Source organism: Palaemon carinicauda, chromosome 5 (assembly GCF_036898095.1).
Source record: "Palaemon carinicauda isolate YSFRI2023 chromosome 5, ASM3689809v2, whole genome shotgun sequence".
In the NCBI taxonomy this organism is placed as follows: Eukaryota; Metazoa; Arthropoda; class Malacostraca; order Decapoda; family Palaemonidae; genus Palaemon; species Palaemon carinicauda.
Genome location: NC_090729.1, coordinates 116,024,719 through 116,041,519, shown reverse-complemented (window position 1 = coordinate 116,041,519; position 16,801 = coordinate 116,024,719). Strand labels below are relative to the sequence as shown.

Genomic DNA, 16,801 nt, shown 5'->3' with positions numbered 1-16,801 from the left:
CAGCATACCAGGGATTAGAGATACTTAATTTCTTTATGGATTAAACTTTACGAACAAAGTTATGAAGACGAACAGAGAAATGGGTAAGAGAACTAGAAGAAAGAAAGGAAAAAAAGGTACAAACAAATAAAAGTATCTTGAATAATTTTCTGTCTAATCAGCATACCAGGGATTAGAGAAACTTAAGTTCTTTATGGATTAAACTTTACGAACAAAGTTATGAGGAAGAACAGAGAAATGGGTAAGAGAACTAGAAGAAAGAAAGGAAAAAAAGGAAAAAACAAATAAAAGTATCTTGAATAATTTTCTGTCTAATCAGCATACCAGGGATTAGAGATACTTAATTTCTTTATGGATTAAACTTTACGAACAAAGTTATGAAGACGAACAGAGAAATGGGTAAGAGAACTAGAAGAAAGAAAGGAAAAAAAGGTAAAAACAAATAAAAGTATCTTGAATAATTTTCTGTCTAATCAGCATACCAGGGATTAGAGAAACTTAAGTTCTTTATGGATTAAACTTTACGAACAAAGTTATGAGGAAGAACAGAGAGAAATGGATAAGATAACTAGAAGAGAGTAAAGAACGAAAAGAAGGAATAAAAGTAATTTAAAAGGGATAATAAGTTTGAAGAAATAAATTGAGTTAATAAGAAGGTTTATCAAATGCTTCAAATTTAGTCTGTTTTTAATTACATTTTTCAAATCTTTTCCTTAAATATTTCGAATGTTCTCTTTTATAAACATTATCTTAGGTTTTGATTAATCAAATTTTCAAATGAATAAATTCATATAGGTAAAATTTTACTATAAAAAGAAATAGTTGAACAAATCCATTTTGAAATATAACTTATAAATCTAATGACATTATATTAAGAAGCGAAGGATATAATTATCAGGATGAGAAACGGAATCCAATTGATTTCCAAATAGGACTTATTTTTTTTTAAATGATATAAATTATTTTTAGCTACACTAAAAAATATGATGATGAAACTAACATCAAAATGTGTAAACATCAAGTTAATCTTATTAGCTAAACATTAAGTTAACATTGAATTAAGCCTATTAACTAAACATCAAGTTGAGTCTATTAATTAACATCAAGTTAAGCCTATCAATTACCATCAATTTAAGCCTATTAACAAAACGTCTAGTTAAGCCTAATAAATAAACATCAAGTTAATCCTATTAACTAAACATCAAGTTCATCCCCTTAACTAAACAAGTTAATCCTATCAATTTAGCATTAAATTAAGTCTATTAACTAAACATCAAGTTGAACCTATTAACAAACAGTGTTGGACATACATTTTAGGCCTGTACCCTTTGTTACAATAACATTGAATAAATGACACAATTGCTTCTCATTTGATGTAAATTCAATATTTCAGTGATTTCATTGAAATAAACATTAATTATCCATCATTAGAATCTACACCGTTTATCCAGAAACTACTTTACGCAAAGGAAATATTACTTATTTCCACGTCAGCATTGGAAATAAATTTTAGGTCTGTACCCTTTGGTACAATAGAATTAAATAAATGAAAAAATGGCTTCTCATTTTATATAATTTCGATATTTAAATAAATTCAATAGAAAAAAGCAATTGTCCTTTATTAAAATCTACAGCTTTTATTAAAAATATTACTTTACTTTTTACTCTTGTCTCAGAAGAACCATGGTGAAGGAAATTCCTGACGAACAACTTGCAACTAAAACCGCCAGATGTCAATTTCGTTCAGTCTGGAAAATCATTAATAAAAACATCAGAATAATATCTTTTCTCACAGTGGTGCCAGATATGGGAATAAATCCCTAGATTTGGAGATTTATCCTTGCATTTTGGGAATTTATCCTTAGATTTGGGGATTTTGGATGACTGGTAACTATATTCCGTACACATTTCTATGAAGAAGAAACAGAGATGATTAAACTTTTATATTATTGCAATTAGTTTACTAACAATTACATGAAGTATAGTGTGTAATTTCTATATCAGAAGAAAATATATTTCTGGAAATTGGGATCTTGGGCGGTTTTGGGGATTTTTTTTATCACGAGTTTTAGGGATTTTTAGACTAACCCATCTAGCAACACTTTTCTCATAATAGGTAACATGATCAATGGATGAAGGGCTCATGTGTATATTCATGTTAATGATTATTATTATTACAAGCTATGCCATAAACCTAGTTGGGAAAGCAGGATTCTATTACCTCAAGGGCTCCAACAGGGAAAAATAGCCTAGTGAGGAAAGAAAATAAGGAAATAAATAAACAAGAAAAATAATAAACAATTATAATGCAATATTTTAAGAATGCTAGCAACGTTAAACTAGAACCTTCATATGTAAAATATAAAAATTTTGAATATAAGAAAAATAAGAGAGAATAGTGTGCCCGAGTGTACCCTCAAGCAAGAGAACTCTACCACAAGACAGTGGAAGACCGTGGCACAGAGGCTATGGCACTATCCAAGACTAGAGAACAATGTGAAAAGAATAAGCCACAAACGCTACTTTTAACGTAATTAAGAAGTCACTTAATTTAGTAGAAGGCTTGTCACTATGTTAAAAGATTTAACAGTCCTATCTTTCCTACCATTAATTTTAAAAGAAAGGATTACAAAAATTAAATATCCTCTTGGTTACCAATACCTAATAAAGTGTTTTGATGTTAAACAGGTTAACATAGGTGTTTCTTCATATCTTATATATGACGGATTTATCTTGACGTTGATACTGATCTTATGATAGTTTATATTTTTATTCATTACTTCTCATGTATAGTTTATTTAAGTTTTTATTTCCTCTCGTGGCTTGGTTAATTTCGGAGCAATTTGGCTTGGAACCTACTGGTTTTTTTTTTTTTTTTTTTTTATTTTTTTTTTTAACTAGGATTGTTGTTTAGCTAATAATAATAATAATAATAATAATAATAATAATAATAATAATAATAATAATAATAATAATAATAATAATAATAATAGAAAATATTCACTCACAATATAAGATCTTGCCCGAGGATGTCAAGGGTGAGCTCACGAAAAGTGTCATGGTGTAGTCTTGGAATATTTTTTGAAGAGATCCAAAGACTGGAAAACTGGACGTCCTCTCTCTTCAGGCCTTCGAGGAAGGTCTTGAAACTCTCCTCCGTGAAGTTACAGAGAGGAAACCGCAAGGCAGAGAAACGTCTGTGAAACAAATAGAAAGGTTAAAATAAAGGTAAAATGTGGGGGAGATTGTAGATTGTAACGGGCCGAGAGAAGGTTGTGACTCAAAGACAGGATGAAAGCAACTGAGTGAGTTTATTATAGAACACTCTCCTTTATATACAATAGCTCAATGCAACAGGATATTTCGTGTTCAAAACCGACACCGTTAACGTTGAGAAAAACAGGCATGTTTATTCAGGTTCTTTTTAGTGCGAGGGAAGAGCGAAGATACAAGCATAATATATACACAAAATGAACTATGTATGATCATGTGACACACGGTTGGTATAAGATCGTTGGGACAGGTGTAAAATTTTTTTTTTTACTTGTCAAATTGATTCACTTTATAATTAAGTTGTTTATTTTGGTGTGATATATGATATAGTTTTACTTACGAAGTATGATTTAATGTTACCTTAAAGGTAGGCCTAAAGGTAAAGGTGCTAAATGCGATGTGATTGTAGATAGTTGGGGCAGGTGTAAAACTTTTTCTATTACTTTTCGAATTGATTTAATCTATGGGGAAAATGTTTTATTTTGGTATGATATACGATAATATATACTAGTTTTACGATTTACAAAGAAGGATTTAGTGTTACCTTAAAGATAGGCCTAAAGGTAAAGGTGCTAAATATGATTTAGTGATACCTTAAAGGTAAAGGTTAAGGTGTCTGGTTTCAGTTTTAGTTTCATCAGAATAGATGATCACCAGAACATCAGCCGGGCAAGGCCAATCCACCCCAACTGTGGTGCCCAACAACAGCAGTGGCCTCCCCAGTAAACAGCTCAAACTCACGGTCCCAAGCTGTGATCGACTTGCTGCCATACGAATGCTAGGCGAACACGTTATCACTGTACTAGCTAAGAGGCCAGTAGTAAAGTCAGTTGAGAAGCAAGTACAGGGTTAGGACCTAGTCTTAGGATAAGCTAAGGATGCGGCAGTGTAAAGGGGATTGCAGGGGACATAGCCCACTCAGTAGGTAGGTAAGGAACGGCTCCTAGCTAAGGTTAGGTAGGGAACCATAGCTTAGATGGGGTTCTTGTGTTTGTTCCCCATTTAAAATGTGGGTTTTCAGTGAATAGTATTGAATATATGTCTTTTTTTAGTGTTAGCACCAAAGCTCAACTAAAAAACTAGCAGTGTGCGCAAAGTAGTTTGTTATCATTAAGAGAAACATTTTAACGAGAACTCAAAGGCGACAAGGAAATGCAAATTCTTAGCATAAAGCATAAAGTTACCTGATAGGTTGATAGGTAGGTATGTAAGGGTATCCTAGGTTAGGTTAGGTGGGGAACCTAATAAAATTCTCTTCAGTGTGAAAGTTGGAAAGGAAGCAAAAGAGCATAAGTGATAAATTACAGTACTGTGTCATTGGGTTCCACATTTCAAATATATATATGGCTTTATGAAGACAACCACATTTTTAAATTGCTATATGTAGTCACTTGTATCAATCTCAAGGTTCCCTCTGTTCACAGATGTCTCTTGGTCTAGATACAAAGGGCTCCGAATTGCCTATTATCCTCCCCCCCCCCGCCAACGAAGTTGGGAGGATGTTATAGTTTCGCCCCTGTTTGTCTGTTTGCCCGTTTTTCTGTTTGTTTGTTTGTGATTAATTTCCTTGACCACAATTTTACTCATAGAGTATTGAAACTTTCTGGGATTAATTTTTATGTTTAGATGTAGAAGTGATTCAATTTTGAAAGTTCTAGGTCAAAGGTCAAGGTCAAGGTCAAGCAAAAGGTCGACCAATTTAACCCCAACCTCAACCCCAAGTTTGCACATGGTTATCACGCAGACTTCAAATAAGCCTATGGTCTAAATTGATTATGGGGCAGGCAAGCTGGTTTTAAGAAATAAGCTGCCGTGGTGGAGGTCTGCACTCTCGGAGCACTTTTCTAGTTAAAGGTAGTATCACAAGTCTTCAATCACTCACCACTTGATATACTTGAAGATATATATATATATATATATATATATATATATATATATATATATATATATATATATATATATATATATATAGTTCTCCCTTAGCACTGATAACTTCGTTTTGCCTGCAGGTTCTTGAATCATTACGTTTGAATTTTTGTGCCGTTCTTGACTGGAACGGGTTGTACATATACTCACGCTCCATCCAAATAAAGTTAGTTCTCAGTCACTCCTAACTGGTGCATCCGCACAATATTTCTACGGAGAATTTCCGATTAGAATTACGGTTTTATCTAACAGTGTATATATAAAAGTCACAAGAGATTCACTTACTGACTTCCTGATATTGGCTGCATGGCGGCTGCTGCTCTCACAGCCCAGTCTAAGTTCTGGTCTGAGACATTGCTCAGGTACAAGTACAGGATGTCTGACCCCGGGAGCGGTTTCAGAAGAGATACGTCGACGTGAGCAGCCAGGTGGATTTCTAGAAGATAAAATTCAGTCTAAGTTTAGAATCTTATCTTGAAGATTAGAATGTCATTAGTTCATCAAACTTGCAGCAATTTATTTATTTATTTATTTTATTTTTTTTTTGAACAGGCTGATAAGTCTCTTTTTATAGTTTATATATTATGAAAAATCTGTTTTGATGTTGTTAACTGTTCTTAAAATATTTTATTTTCATTGTTCATTATTTCTCATATCGTTTATTCATTTCCTTATTTCCTTTCCTCACTGGGCTATTTTTCCCTGTTGGAGCCCTTGGACTTATAGCATCATGCTTTTCCAACTAGGGTTGTAGCTTAGCTGATAATAATAATAATAATAATAATAATAATAATAATAATAATAATAATAATAATAATAATAATAATAATAATAATAATAATAGATGATATTTTAAAACTGCGATACGTCTTATTCTTGTTCCATGATTTTTTTTAGCAAATCTAATTTTCAAAAAAGCTACCTAAATATTTAAGAACTTAATTCCACTTTTATTCGTGTTAGTAAATCTTATATACTATTGTAAGACCTTAATTCTACTTTAATTCAAGTAATGAATTTATATTCCACCAAATTATACAATTCATTAGCCTAGTGATAGAGAATTTGTCTTGGAAAATTTTATACATTTTTTAACTTTCCTATAACTTTACTCAATAAGTTCTTTCTCATTACTTTGTTTAGCAGCATTATTATTTTTCTTTAATTAACCTATGCTTTTCCAAGTAATATAAATCGTATCAATCGAATCCATATAACTCCTTGTAACCCTTAATTAAAGAAGACAGCCACTGACGCAAATCATCCATACAAGGCAGTCCTTCCAACTTGTAACCTTTAAAGAAAACAGCCACTCACGCAAATTATCCAGACAGGCAGTCTTTCTAACTTGTAACCCTTCAAGAAGACAGCCACTCACACAAATCATCCAGACGAGGCAGTCTTTCTAATTTGTAACCCTTCAAGAAGACAGCCACTCACGCAAACCACCCAGACGAGGCAGTCTTTCCAACTTGTAGCCTTTAAAGAAGACAGCTACTCACGCAAATCACCCAGATGAGGCAGTCTTTCCAACTTGTAACCCTTAAAGAAGAGACAGTCAATCACGCAAATCATCCACACGAGGCAATCTCTCCAACTTGTAACCCTTAAAGAAGACAGCCACTCACTCACGCAAATCATCCAGACGAGGCAATCTCTCCAACGTGTAACCCTTAAAGAAGACAGCCACTCACTCACGCAAATCATCCAGACGAGGCAGTCTTTCCAACTAGTATCCTTTAAAGAAGACAGCCACTCACGCAAATCATCCAGATGAGGCATTCTTTCCAACTTGTAACCCTTAAAGAAGAGACAGTCACTCACGCAAATCATCCAGACGAGGCAATCTCTCCAACTTGTAACCCTTAAAGAAGACAGCCACTCACTCACGCAAATCATCCAGACGAGGCAATCTCTCCAACTTGTAACCCTTAAAGAAGACAGCCACTCACTCACGCAAATCATCCAGACGAGGCAATCTCTCCAACTTGTAACCCTTAAAGAAGACAGCCACTCACTCACGCAAATCATCCAGACGAGGCAGTCTTTCCAACTAGTATCCTTTAAAGAAGACAGCCACTCACGCAAATCATCAAGATGAGGCAGTCTTTCCAACTTGTAACCCTTAAAGAAGAGACAGTCACTCACGCAAATCATCCAGACGAGGCAATCTCTCCAACTTGTAACCCTTAAAGAAGACAGCCACTCACGCAAATCATCCAGACGAGGCAGTCTTTCCAACTAGTATCCTTTAAAGAAGACAGCCACTCACGCAAATTATCCAGACGAGGCAGTCTTTCTAACTTGTAACCCTTAAAGAAGACAGCCACTCACACAAATCATCCAGACGAGGCAGTCTTTCTAATTTGTAACCCTTCAAGAAGACAGCCACTCACGCAAACCACCCAGACGAGGCAGTCTTTCCAACTTGTAGCCTTTAAAGAAGACAGCTACTCACGCAAATCACCCAGATGAGGCAGTCTTTCCAACTTGTAACCCTTAAAGAAGAGACAGTCAATCACGCAAATCATCCACACGAGGCAATCTCTCCAACTTGTAACCCTTAAAGAAGACAGCTACTCACTCACGCAAATCATCAAGACGAGGCAATCTCTCCAACTTGTAACCCTTAAAGAAGACAGCCACTCACTCACGCAAATCATCCAGACGAGGCAGTCTTTCCAACTAGTATCCTTTAAAGAAGACAGCCACTCACGCAAATCATCCAGATGAGGCATTCTTTCCAACTTGTAACCCTTAAAGAAGAGACAGTCACTCACGCAAATCATCCAGACGAGGCAATCTCTCCAACTTGTAACCCTTAAAGAAGACAGCCACTCACTCACGCAAATCATCCAGACGAGGCAATCTCTCCAACTTGTAACCCTTAAAGAAGACAGCCACTCACTCACACAAATCATCCAGACGAGGCAGTCTTTCCAACTAGTATCCTTTAAAGAAGACAGCCACTCACGCAAATCATCAAGATGAGGCAGTCTTTCCAACTTGTAACCCTTAAAGAAGAGACAGTCACTCACGCAAATCATCCAGACGAGGCAATCTCTCCAACTTGTAACCCTTAAAGAAGACAGCCACTCACGCAAATCATCCAGACGAGGCAGTCTTTCCAACTAGTATCCTTTAAAGAAGACAGCCACTCACGCAAATCACCAGGACGAGGCAGTCTTTCCAACTTGTAACCCTTAAAGAAGAGATAGTCACTCACGCAAATCATCCAGACGAGGCAATCTCTCCAACTTGTAACCCTTAAAGAAGACAGCCACTCACGCAAATCATCCAGACGAGGCAGTCTTTCCAACTAGTATCCTTTAAAGAAGACAGCCACTCACGCAAATTATCCAGACGAGGCAGTCTTTCCAACTTGTAACCCTTAAAGAAGAGACAGTCACTCACGCAAATCATCCAGACGAGGCAATCTCTCCAACTTGTAACCCTTAAAGAAGACAGCCACTCACGCAAATCATCCAGAAGAGGCAGTCTTTCCAACTAGTATCCTTTAAAGAAGACAGCCACTCACGCAAATCACCAGGACAAGGCAGTCTTTCCAACTTGTAACCCTTAAAGAAGAGACAGTCACTCACGCAAATCATCAAGACGAGGCAATCTCTCCAACTTGTAACCCTTAAAGAAGACAGCCACTCACGCAAATCATCCAGACGAGGCAGTCTTTCCAACTAGTATCCTTTAAAGAAGACAGCCACTCACGCAAATCACCAGAACGAGGCAGTCTTTCCAACTTGTAAACCTTAAAGAAGAGACAGTCACTCACGCAAATCATCCAGACGAGGCAATCTCTCCAACTTGTAACCCTTAAAGAAGACAGCCACTCATGCAAATCATCCAGACGAGGCAGTCTTTCCAACTAGTATCCTTTAAAGAAGACAGCCACTCACGCAAATTATCCAGACGAGGCAGTCTTTCCAACTTGTAACCCTTAAAGAAGAGACAGTCACTCACGCAAATCATCCAGACGAGGCAATCTCTCCAACTTGTAACCCTTAAAGAAGACAGCCACTCACGCAAACCACCCAGACGAGGCAGTCTTTCCAACTAGTATCCTTTAAAGAAGACAGCCACTCACGCAAATCATCCAGACGAGGCAGTCTTTCCAACTAGTATCCTTTAAAGAAGACAGCCACTCACGCAAATCATCCAGACGTGGCAGTCTTTCCAACTAGTATCCTTTAAAGAAGACAGCCACTCACGCAAATCATCCAGATGAGGCAGTCTTTCCAACTTGTAACCCTTAGAGAAGACAGTCGCTCACACAAATCATCCACACGAGGCAATCTCTCCAACTTGTAACCCTTAAAGAAGACAGCCACTCACACAAATCATCCAGACGAGGCAGTCTTTCCAACTAGTATCCTTTAAAGAAGACAGCCACTCACGCAAATCATCCAGACGAGGCAGTCTTTCTAACTTGTAACCCTTAAAGAAGAGACAGTCACTCATGCAAATCATCCAGATGAGGCAGTCTTTCCAACTTGTAACCCTTAAAGAAGACAGACACTCACGCAAATTATCCAGACGAGGCAGTCTTTCCAACATGCAACCCTTAAAGAAGACAGTCACTCACGCAAATCATCCAGACGAGGCAGTCTTTCCAACTTGTAGCCTTTAAAGAAGACAGCCACTCACGCAAATCCTCTAGACGAGGCAGTCTTTCAAACTTGTAACCCTTAAAGAACACAGCCACTCGCGCAAATCATCAAGACGAGGCAATTTCTCCAACTTGTAACCCTTAAAGAAGACAGCCACTCACGCAAATCCTCCAGACGAGGCAGTCTTTCAAACTTGTAACCCTTAAAGAACACAGCCACTCACGCAAATCATCAAGACGAGGCAATTTCTCCAACTTGTAACCCTTAAAGAAGACAGCCACTCACGCAAATCCTCCAGACGAGGCAGTCTTTCAAACTTGTAACCCTTAAAGAACACAGCCACTCACGCAAATCATCAAGACGAGGCAATTTCTCCAACTTGTAACCCTTAAAGAAGACAGCCACTCACGAAAATCATCCAGACGAGGCAGTCTTTCCAACTTGTAACCCTTAAAGAAGACAGCCACTCACGCAAATCCTCCAGACGAGGCAGTCTTTCAAACTTGTAACCCTTAAAGAACACAGCCACTCACGCAAATCATCAAGACGAGGCAATTTCTCCAACTTGTAACCCTTAAAGAAGACAGCCACTCACGCAAATCCTCCAGACGAGGCAGTCTTTCAAACTTGTAACCCTTAAAGAACACAGCCACTCACGCAAATCATCAAGACGAGGCAGTTTCTCCATGATGCTGGAGAGTTCAGACGAAACTTGAACGTAGTGTTTTTCACTGCCAATACTGATGTACAGATCGACAACGGTTTCGGGCACAGCAGCCAAAGCTTCCCCACTTAACTGGCCCCAGAATTTCCGAATTGGGCAACTTCTCGAGACAGAGGGAAAGTAAAATGATACTATTACTTTTATATACTTGTGGGAGCTCTTTCATTCTGATAAGGATTGTTCACATGATTGTAAAGTTTTGACAAATATTAGGAGTTTTTACATGAAAGTTTATTAAGATAAGTTTGCGTTTTTTAACATATGTGAATGTTGAGGAATGAGAAGCACTAGATGTTGTTGATGTTATTGCACTTTGTATGTATGTATATATATATATATATATATATATTAACAGGAATATATATATATATATATATATATAAATATATATATATATGTGTGTGTGTATATATATATGTATACTGTATATATATATATATATATATATATTATTATTATTATTATTATTACTATCCAAGCTACAACCCTAGTTGGAAAAGCAAGATGCTATAAGCCCAGGGGCTCCAACAGGGAAAAATAGCCCAGTGAGGAAAGGAAATAAGGAAATAAATAAATGAAGAGAACAAATTAACAATAAATCATTCTAAAATAAGAAACAACGTCAAAACAGACATGTCATATAATAAACTATCAACAACATCAAAAACAAATATGTCATAAATAAACTATAAAAAGACTATGTCCGCCTGGTCAACAAAAAAGCATTTGCTCCAACTTTGAACTTTTGAAGTTCTACTGATTCAACCACCCGATTAGGAAGATCATTCCACAACTTGGTCACAGCTGGAATAAAACTTCTAGAGTACTGCGTAGTATTGAGCCTCGTGATGGAGAAGGCCTGGCTATTAGAATTAACTGCCTGCCTAGTATTACGAACAGGATAGAATTGTCCAGGGAGATCTGAATGTAAAGGATGGTCAGAGTTGTGAAAAATCTTATGCAACATACATAATGAACTAATTGAACGACGGTGCCAGAGATTAATATCTAGATCAGGAATAAGAAATTTAATAGACCGTAAGTTTCTGTCCAACAAATTAAGATGAGAATCAGCAGCTGAACACCAGACAGGAGAACAATACTCAAAACAAGGTAGAATGAAAGAATTAAAACACTTCTTCAGAATAGATTGATCACCGAAAATCTTGAAAGACTTTCTCAATAAGCCTATTTTTTGTGAAATTGAAGAAGACACAGACCTTATATGTTTCTCAAAAGTAAATTTACTGTCGAGAATCACACCTAAAATTTTGAAAGAGTCATACATATTTAAAGAAACATTATCAATACTGAGATCCGGATGTTGAGGAACCACCGTCCTTGACCTACTTACAATCATACTTTGAGTTTTGTTAGGATTCAACTTCATACCCCATAATTTGCACCATGCACTAATTCTAGCTAAATCTCTATTAAGGGATTCACCAACCCTAGATCTACATTCAGGGGATGGAATTGATGCAAAGAGAGTAGCATCATCTGCATATGCAACAAGCTTGTTTTCTAGGCCAAACCACATGTCATGTGTATATAGTATGAAAAGTAATGGGCCAAGAACACTACCCTGTGGAACACCGGATATCACATTCCTATAATCACTATGGTGCCCATCAACAACAACTCTTTGAGATCTATTACTTAAAAAATCAATAATAATGCTAAGAAACGACCCACCCACTCCCAACTGTTTCAGTTTGAAAACAAGGGCCTCATGATTAACACGGTCAAAGGCAGCACTAAAATCAAGGCCAATCATACGAACTTCCCGACCACAATCAAGGGATTTCTGTACAGCATTGGAGATTGTAAGAAGGGCATCACATGCTCCAAGGCCTTTACGAAAACCAAATTGCAAACTAGGGAAGAGATGATTACCTTCAGCAAACCTATTAAGACGTTTTGCCAGAAGACGTTCAAAAACTTTAGATAATATGGGAGTTATGGAAATTGGGCGGTAATCAGTGGGATTTGAGCTACCACAAACACATTTACATAGAGGAGTAACATTACCAATTCTCCAACTAGTGCTAAAAGCTCCTCTTCTTGCTAACTTGCGCAAAATAACAGATAACTTTGGAGCTAAGAAATCTGCTGTCTTTATAAAAAACAAAGGAAAAATACCATTTGGGTCTACACCTCCATAAGCATCAAGGTCCATCAACAGAGCTTTAATCTCACGAGATCGAAAAGCTAAACTAGTTAGTTTAGCCTCAGGAAAACAGGAATGAGGAAGTTCAAGTTTTTTCATTACTCTGTTTACTGTCAAAAACATCAGCCAAAAGGGTTGCCTTTTCCTTTGGACAGTGAGTGACTGAGCCATCTGGTTTAAGTAAAGGAGGAACTGTTGCATCTACACCAAAGAGTGCAGATTTAAGGGTAGACCACCATTTATGTTCCTGAGTTGTACCAGAAAGGGTTTCTTTTATGGTTAAATTGTACTCCTTTTCAGTTGAGGCATAAACTCTCTGAGCAAAAGCTCGAAGCTGAGTATAGTTGTTCCAGGTCAAATCTGATCTGTTACCCTTCCAAAGTTGATAGGCCTCCTGCTTCTCCAAAAAAGCACGTCTACAATCATCATTGAACCACGGTTTGTCCTTCACTCGGTACCTTAGCACACGAGAAGGGATACGCCTATCAATTATGTTGACTAAATTCTCATTCAAAGGGACAACAGGATCTACACTATTATATAATTGTGACCAATTCAAGAACAAAAGATCATGTAAAATCCCATTCCAGTCTGCTTGGGATTTCATATAAATTTTACAAGAATATGATATATCAGGGACAGGCTGCTCAGTCTTCACTAATAATGAAATCAAGGCATGATCAGATGTCCCGACTGGAGAACCAACCTTACCAGTTATAACGCCAGGGGAGTCAGTGTATACAAGGTCCAAGCAATTACCAGACCTGTGAGTAGCTTCATTTATGATTTGCTCACAGCCTGATTCAGAGGCAAAGTCTAAAGCTCTTAAGCCATGGCGATCGGTAGGAGAGATAGAACTTAACCACTCCCTATGGTGAGCATTAAAATCACCAACAAAGACAAAAGAAGCCTTTCTATCATCTTCTTGTATCTTAGCCATAATGGTAAGAAGACAATCGAAGATAGAATCATCCATGTCTGGATTCCGGTAGATCGAACATAAATAAAAGTTGTTATGCCTGCCACAAACTTTTATTACCTGAATCTCATGACATCCACATTGATAGCAGGACTTATGAGAAGCAGGGTACTCGGTCCTAATATACACCGCCATTCCCCTGGCCCTAGGGATGGCATCACGTTTCAACATTATTGGCTTCTTAAAACCAGTTATAAGGAGCTCAGATGAGTGCCTCATATTAGAAACCAAAGTTTCTGAGCACAAAAGAATATCATACTGTCTGGACGCAACTGTAAGGTCTTGGATATTTGCATGAAGACCACGAATATTGCAATACAGAAGACGACATTGACGAAATCTAGGACGTACTGGTCCCGGATTTCGCTCAATGTCTCCAGACAGCATAAGAATTAATAGAAATAAAAAAGAGACAGCATACTTAAAAACTAGATTAACAAGAATTATAACAAAAACAATACGTACAGAATTATAAACAAAGTGATTGATGATACCCATAGACTATAGTAAAAAGTCGGAAAAACTGGTCAACATGGAGGAGCCGATACACCATGCAAGGCTAAATACCCTCCAGGATAGCCACTTCTACTGAAGGGAGGACAGTAAGGATGGTTTTGAGAAGAAAAATAATCAGAAAAAGGAAAAGACAACCTCTTGATAAACCACCAGGCATCCATGGCCCTTCTATTAAGCCTGCCCAACACACCATTTCAAAAAAACAAGAGGAAGAAAAAAAAAATAAGATAGAATAGTGTGCCTGAGTGTACCCTCAAGCAAGAGAACTCCAACCCAAGACAGTGGAAGACCATGGTACAGAGGCTATGGCACTACCCAAGACTAGAGAACAGTGGTTTAATTTTGGAGTGTCCTTCTCCTAGAAGAGCTGCTTACCACAGCTAAAGAGTCTCTTCTACCCTTACCAAGAGGAAAGTACACTGAACAAATTGCAGTACAGTAATTAACCCCTTGGGTGAAGATGTGTTAAGTATCTCATTGTTGTCAGATGTATGAGGAAAGACGAGAATATGTAAAGAATAGGCCAAACTATTCTGTGTAAGTGTAGGCAAAGAAAAAATAAGCCGTGACTAGAGAGAGGGATCCAATGCATTACTGTCTGGCCAGTCAAAGGATCCAATACCTCTCTAGTGGTAGTATCTCAACGGGCGGCTGGTGCCCTGGCCAACTACTACCTTATGTGTGTGTGTGTGTGTGTGCGTGTGTGTATACTGTATATATATATATATATATATATAAGTAAAATTTACACTAGAATATACAAATTAATAGAAATATTTACATTAGAAAGCATTAGAATAGTTTTGCGTTGTTGACAAATGTGAAGGTAGAGTATCAGTACTATGATGTTTAGCAGCAATAGATATTGTTACTATTACTACAATAGATATTCATGAAAATTACATTAGAATAAACAAATTAAACCAATTACCTTTGAAGTGCCTTTGTCAGCGCAGGATCTAAAGGTGTACAAGACGCCGAAGGATACCTGAAGTCATGTTTGAAAGTGAGCTGACACAGCTCGCAGTTCTGCTCCGTAAGGAGCCCTAGAAGCTCCTCCAGCTCAGGTATGTCCTTCGGATCCGTGTTTAAGTTTAATTTGATCCTCCCGGCCAGGCCGGATTTCTTAACCCTTGGCAGGTAAGCAGCCACCTTTGAATCGGTTATCTCAATTTCCGGAAATTGCAAAGGGGTCTGTAGGGAAAGTCTCCTGAGCGATAGTGCTGCCATCTGTTGATAAGATAAAGTAAATCCAGTCGTTACGTGTGTTTGATTATTATTATTATTATTATTATTATTATTATTATTATTATTATTATTATTATTATTATTATTATTATCATTATTGCATGCTAAGCTACAACCCTATTTGGAATAGCAGGATGCTATAAGCCTAAGGCAACACCCCCTACAAAATAAGAGAAAAAAAAACCCACATATAAACCATTTGTAGACGTAGACACTCGGTAGAATGCAGACCTCCGCTGCGACAATTTATTTCTTGACCTTTTGCTCGACCTTGACCTTGACCTTTGACCTTAACATGTATTAATTGGCGTGGCTTTTCATACACTTAAATATGAACCAAGTTTGAAGTGTCTGTGACAAAGATGGCCAAACTTATGGCTGATTACGTGAATTGGACATTTTGATTGACCTTGACCACCTGAAATTTTATCATTTCCAGCTTATTGCATAACAGTTAATCCCTGCAAGTTTCATTACTCTACGATTAAAATAGTGGCCATTGAGCTGTTCACAAACACATAAACACACAAACAGGGGGTACAACATAACCTCCTTCCAACTTCGTTGGCGGATCTGAAAAACGCAAAATTCGATACTTAAACTATCATTTAATCTTTCCTCGATTTCATCTAATCCAAAGTAATCTATAATTATGCGAAGAATTTGATTTCATGAGATAAAGGTAATTTGTAATTATGTGCAGAATTCTGTTTCCTGTAATCAAAAGTAATCTGTAACTATGCACAGTATTCGATTGCATGTAATCAAAAGTAATCTACATTTATGCTCCGAATTCTATTTCATGTAATAAAAGTAATCTGTAATTGTGCGCAAAATTTGATTGAATGTAACAAAAGTAATCTACATTTATGCACAGAATTCAAATTCATGTAATCAAAAGTAATCTACAATTAAGAGAAGAATTCAATTTTATGTAATCAATATTAATCTATAATTACACGCAGAATTCGATTTCATGTAATCAAAAGTAATCTACAATTATGCGCAGAGTTCTTAAATTATTAGCAGAATTCAATTTCAAGTAATCAAAAGTATTCTACATTTCTGTTCTGAATTATATTTCATGTAATAAAATTAATCTATAATTATGGGCAAAATTTGATTGAATGTAATCAAAAGTAATCTACAATTATACGCAGAATTAGATTTCATGTAATAAAAGTAATCTATTATTATGCACGGAGTTCGATTTCATATAATAAAAAATAATTTACAATTAAGCGAAGAATTCGATTTCATGTAATGAAAAATAATCTACAATTAAGCGAAGAATTCGATTTCATGTAATGAAAAATAATCTACAATTAAGCGAAGAATTC

General features: G+C 36.7%; 1 protein-coding gene across 1 annotated transcript; it reads right to left on the bottom strand.

Annotated features, from left to right (window-relative positions):
- Positions 1–950: 950 nt before the first annotated feature.
- LOC137640531 (uncharacterized) lies at positions 951–15,443 on the bottom strand. The gene is made up of 5 exons (XM_068373049.1): positions 15,145–15,443; positions 10,482–10,648; positions 5,485–5,635; positions 3,009–3,197; positions 951–1,748 (listed from the first exon to the last, which is right to left on the bottom strand). Exons 1-5 carry the CDS (start codon positions 15,441–15,443, stop codon positions 1,718–1,720), a joined length of 837 nt encoding a protein of 278 aa, XP_068229150.1. The 3' UTR covers positions 951–1,717.
- Positions 15,444–16,801: the final 1,358 nt, after the last annotated feature.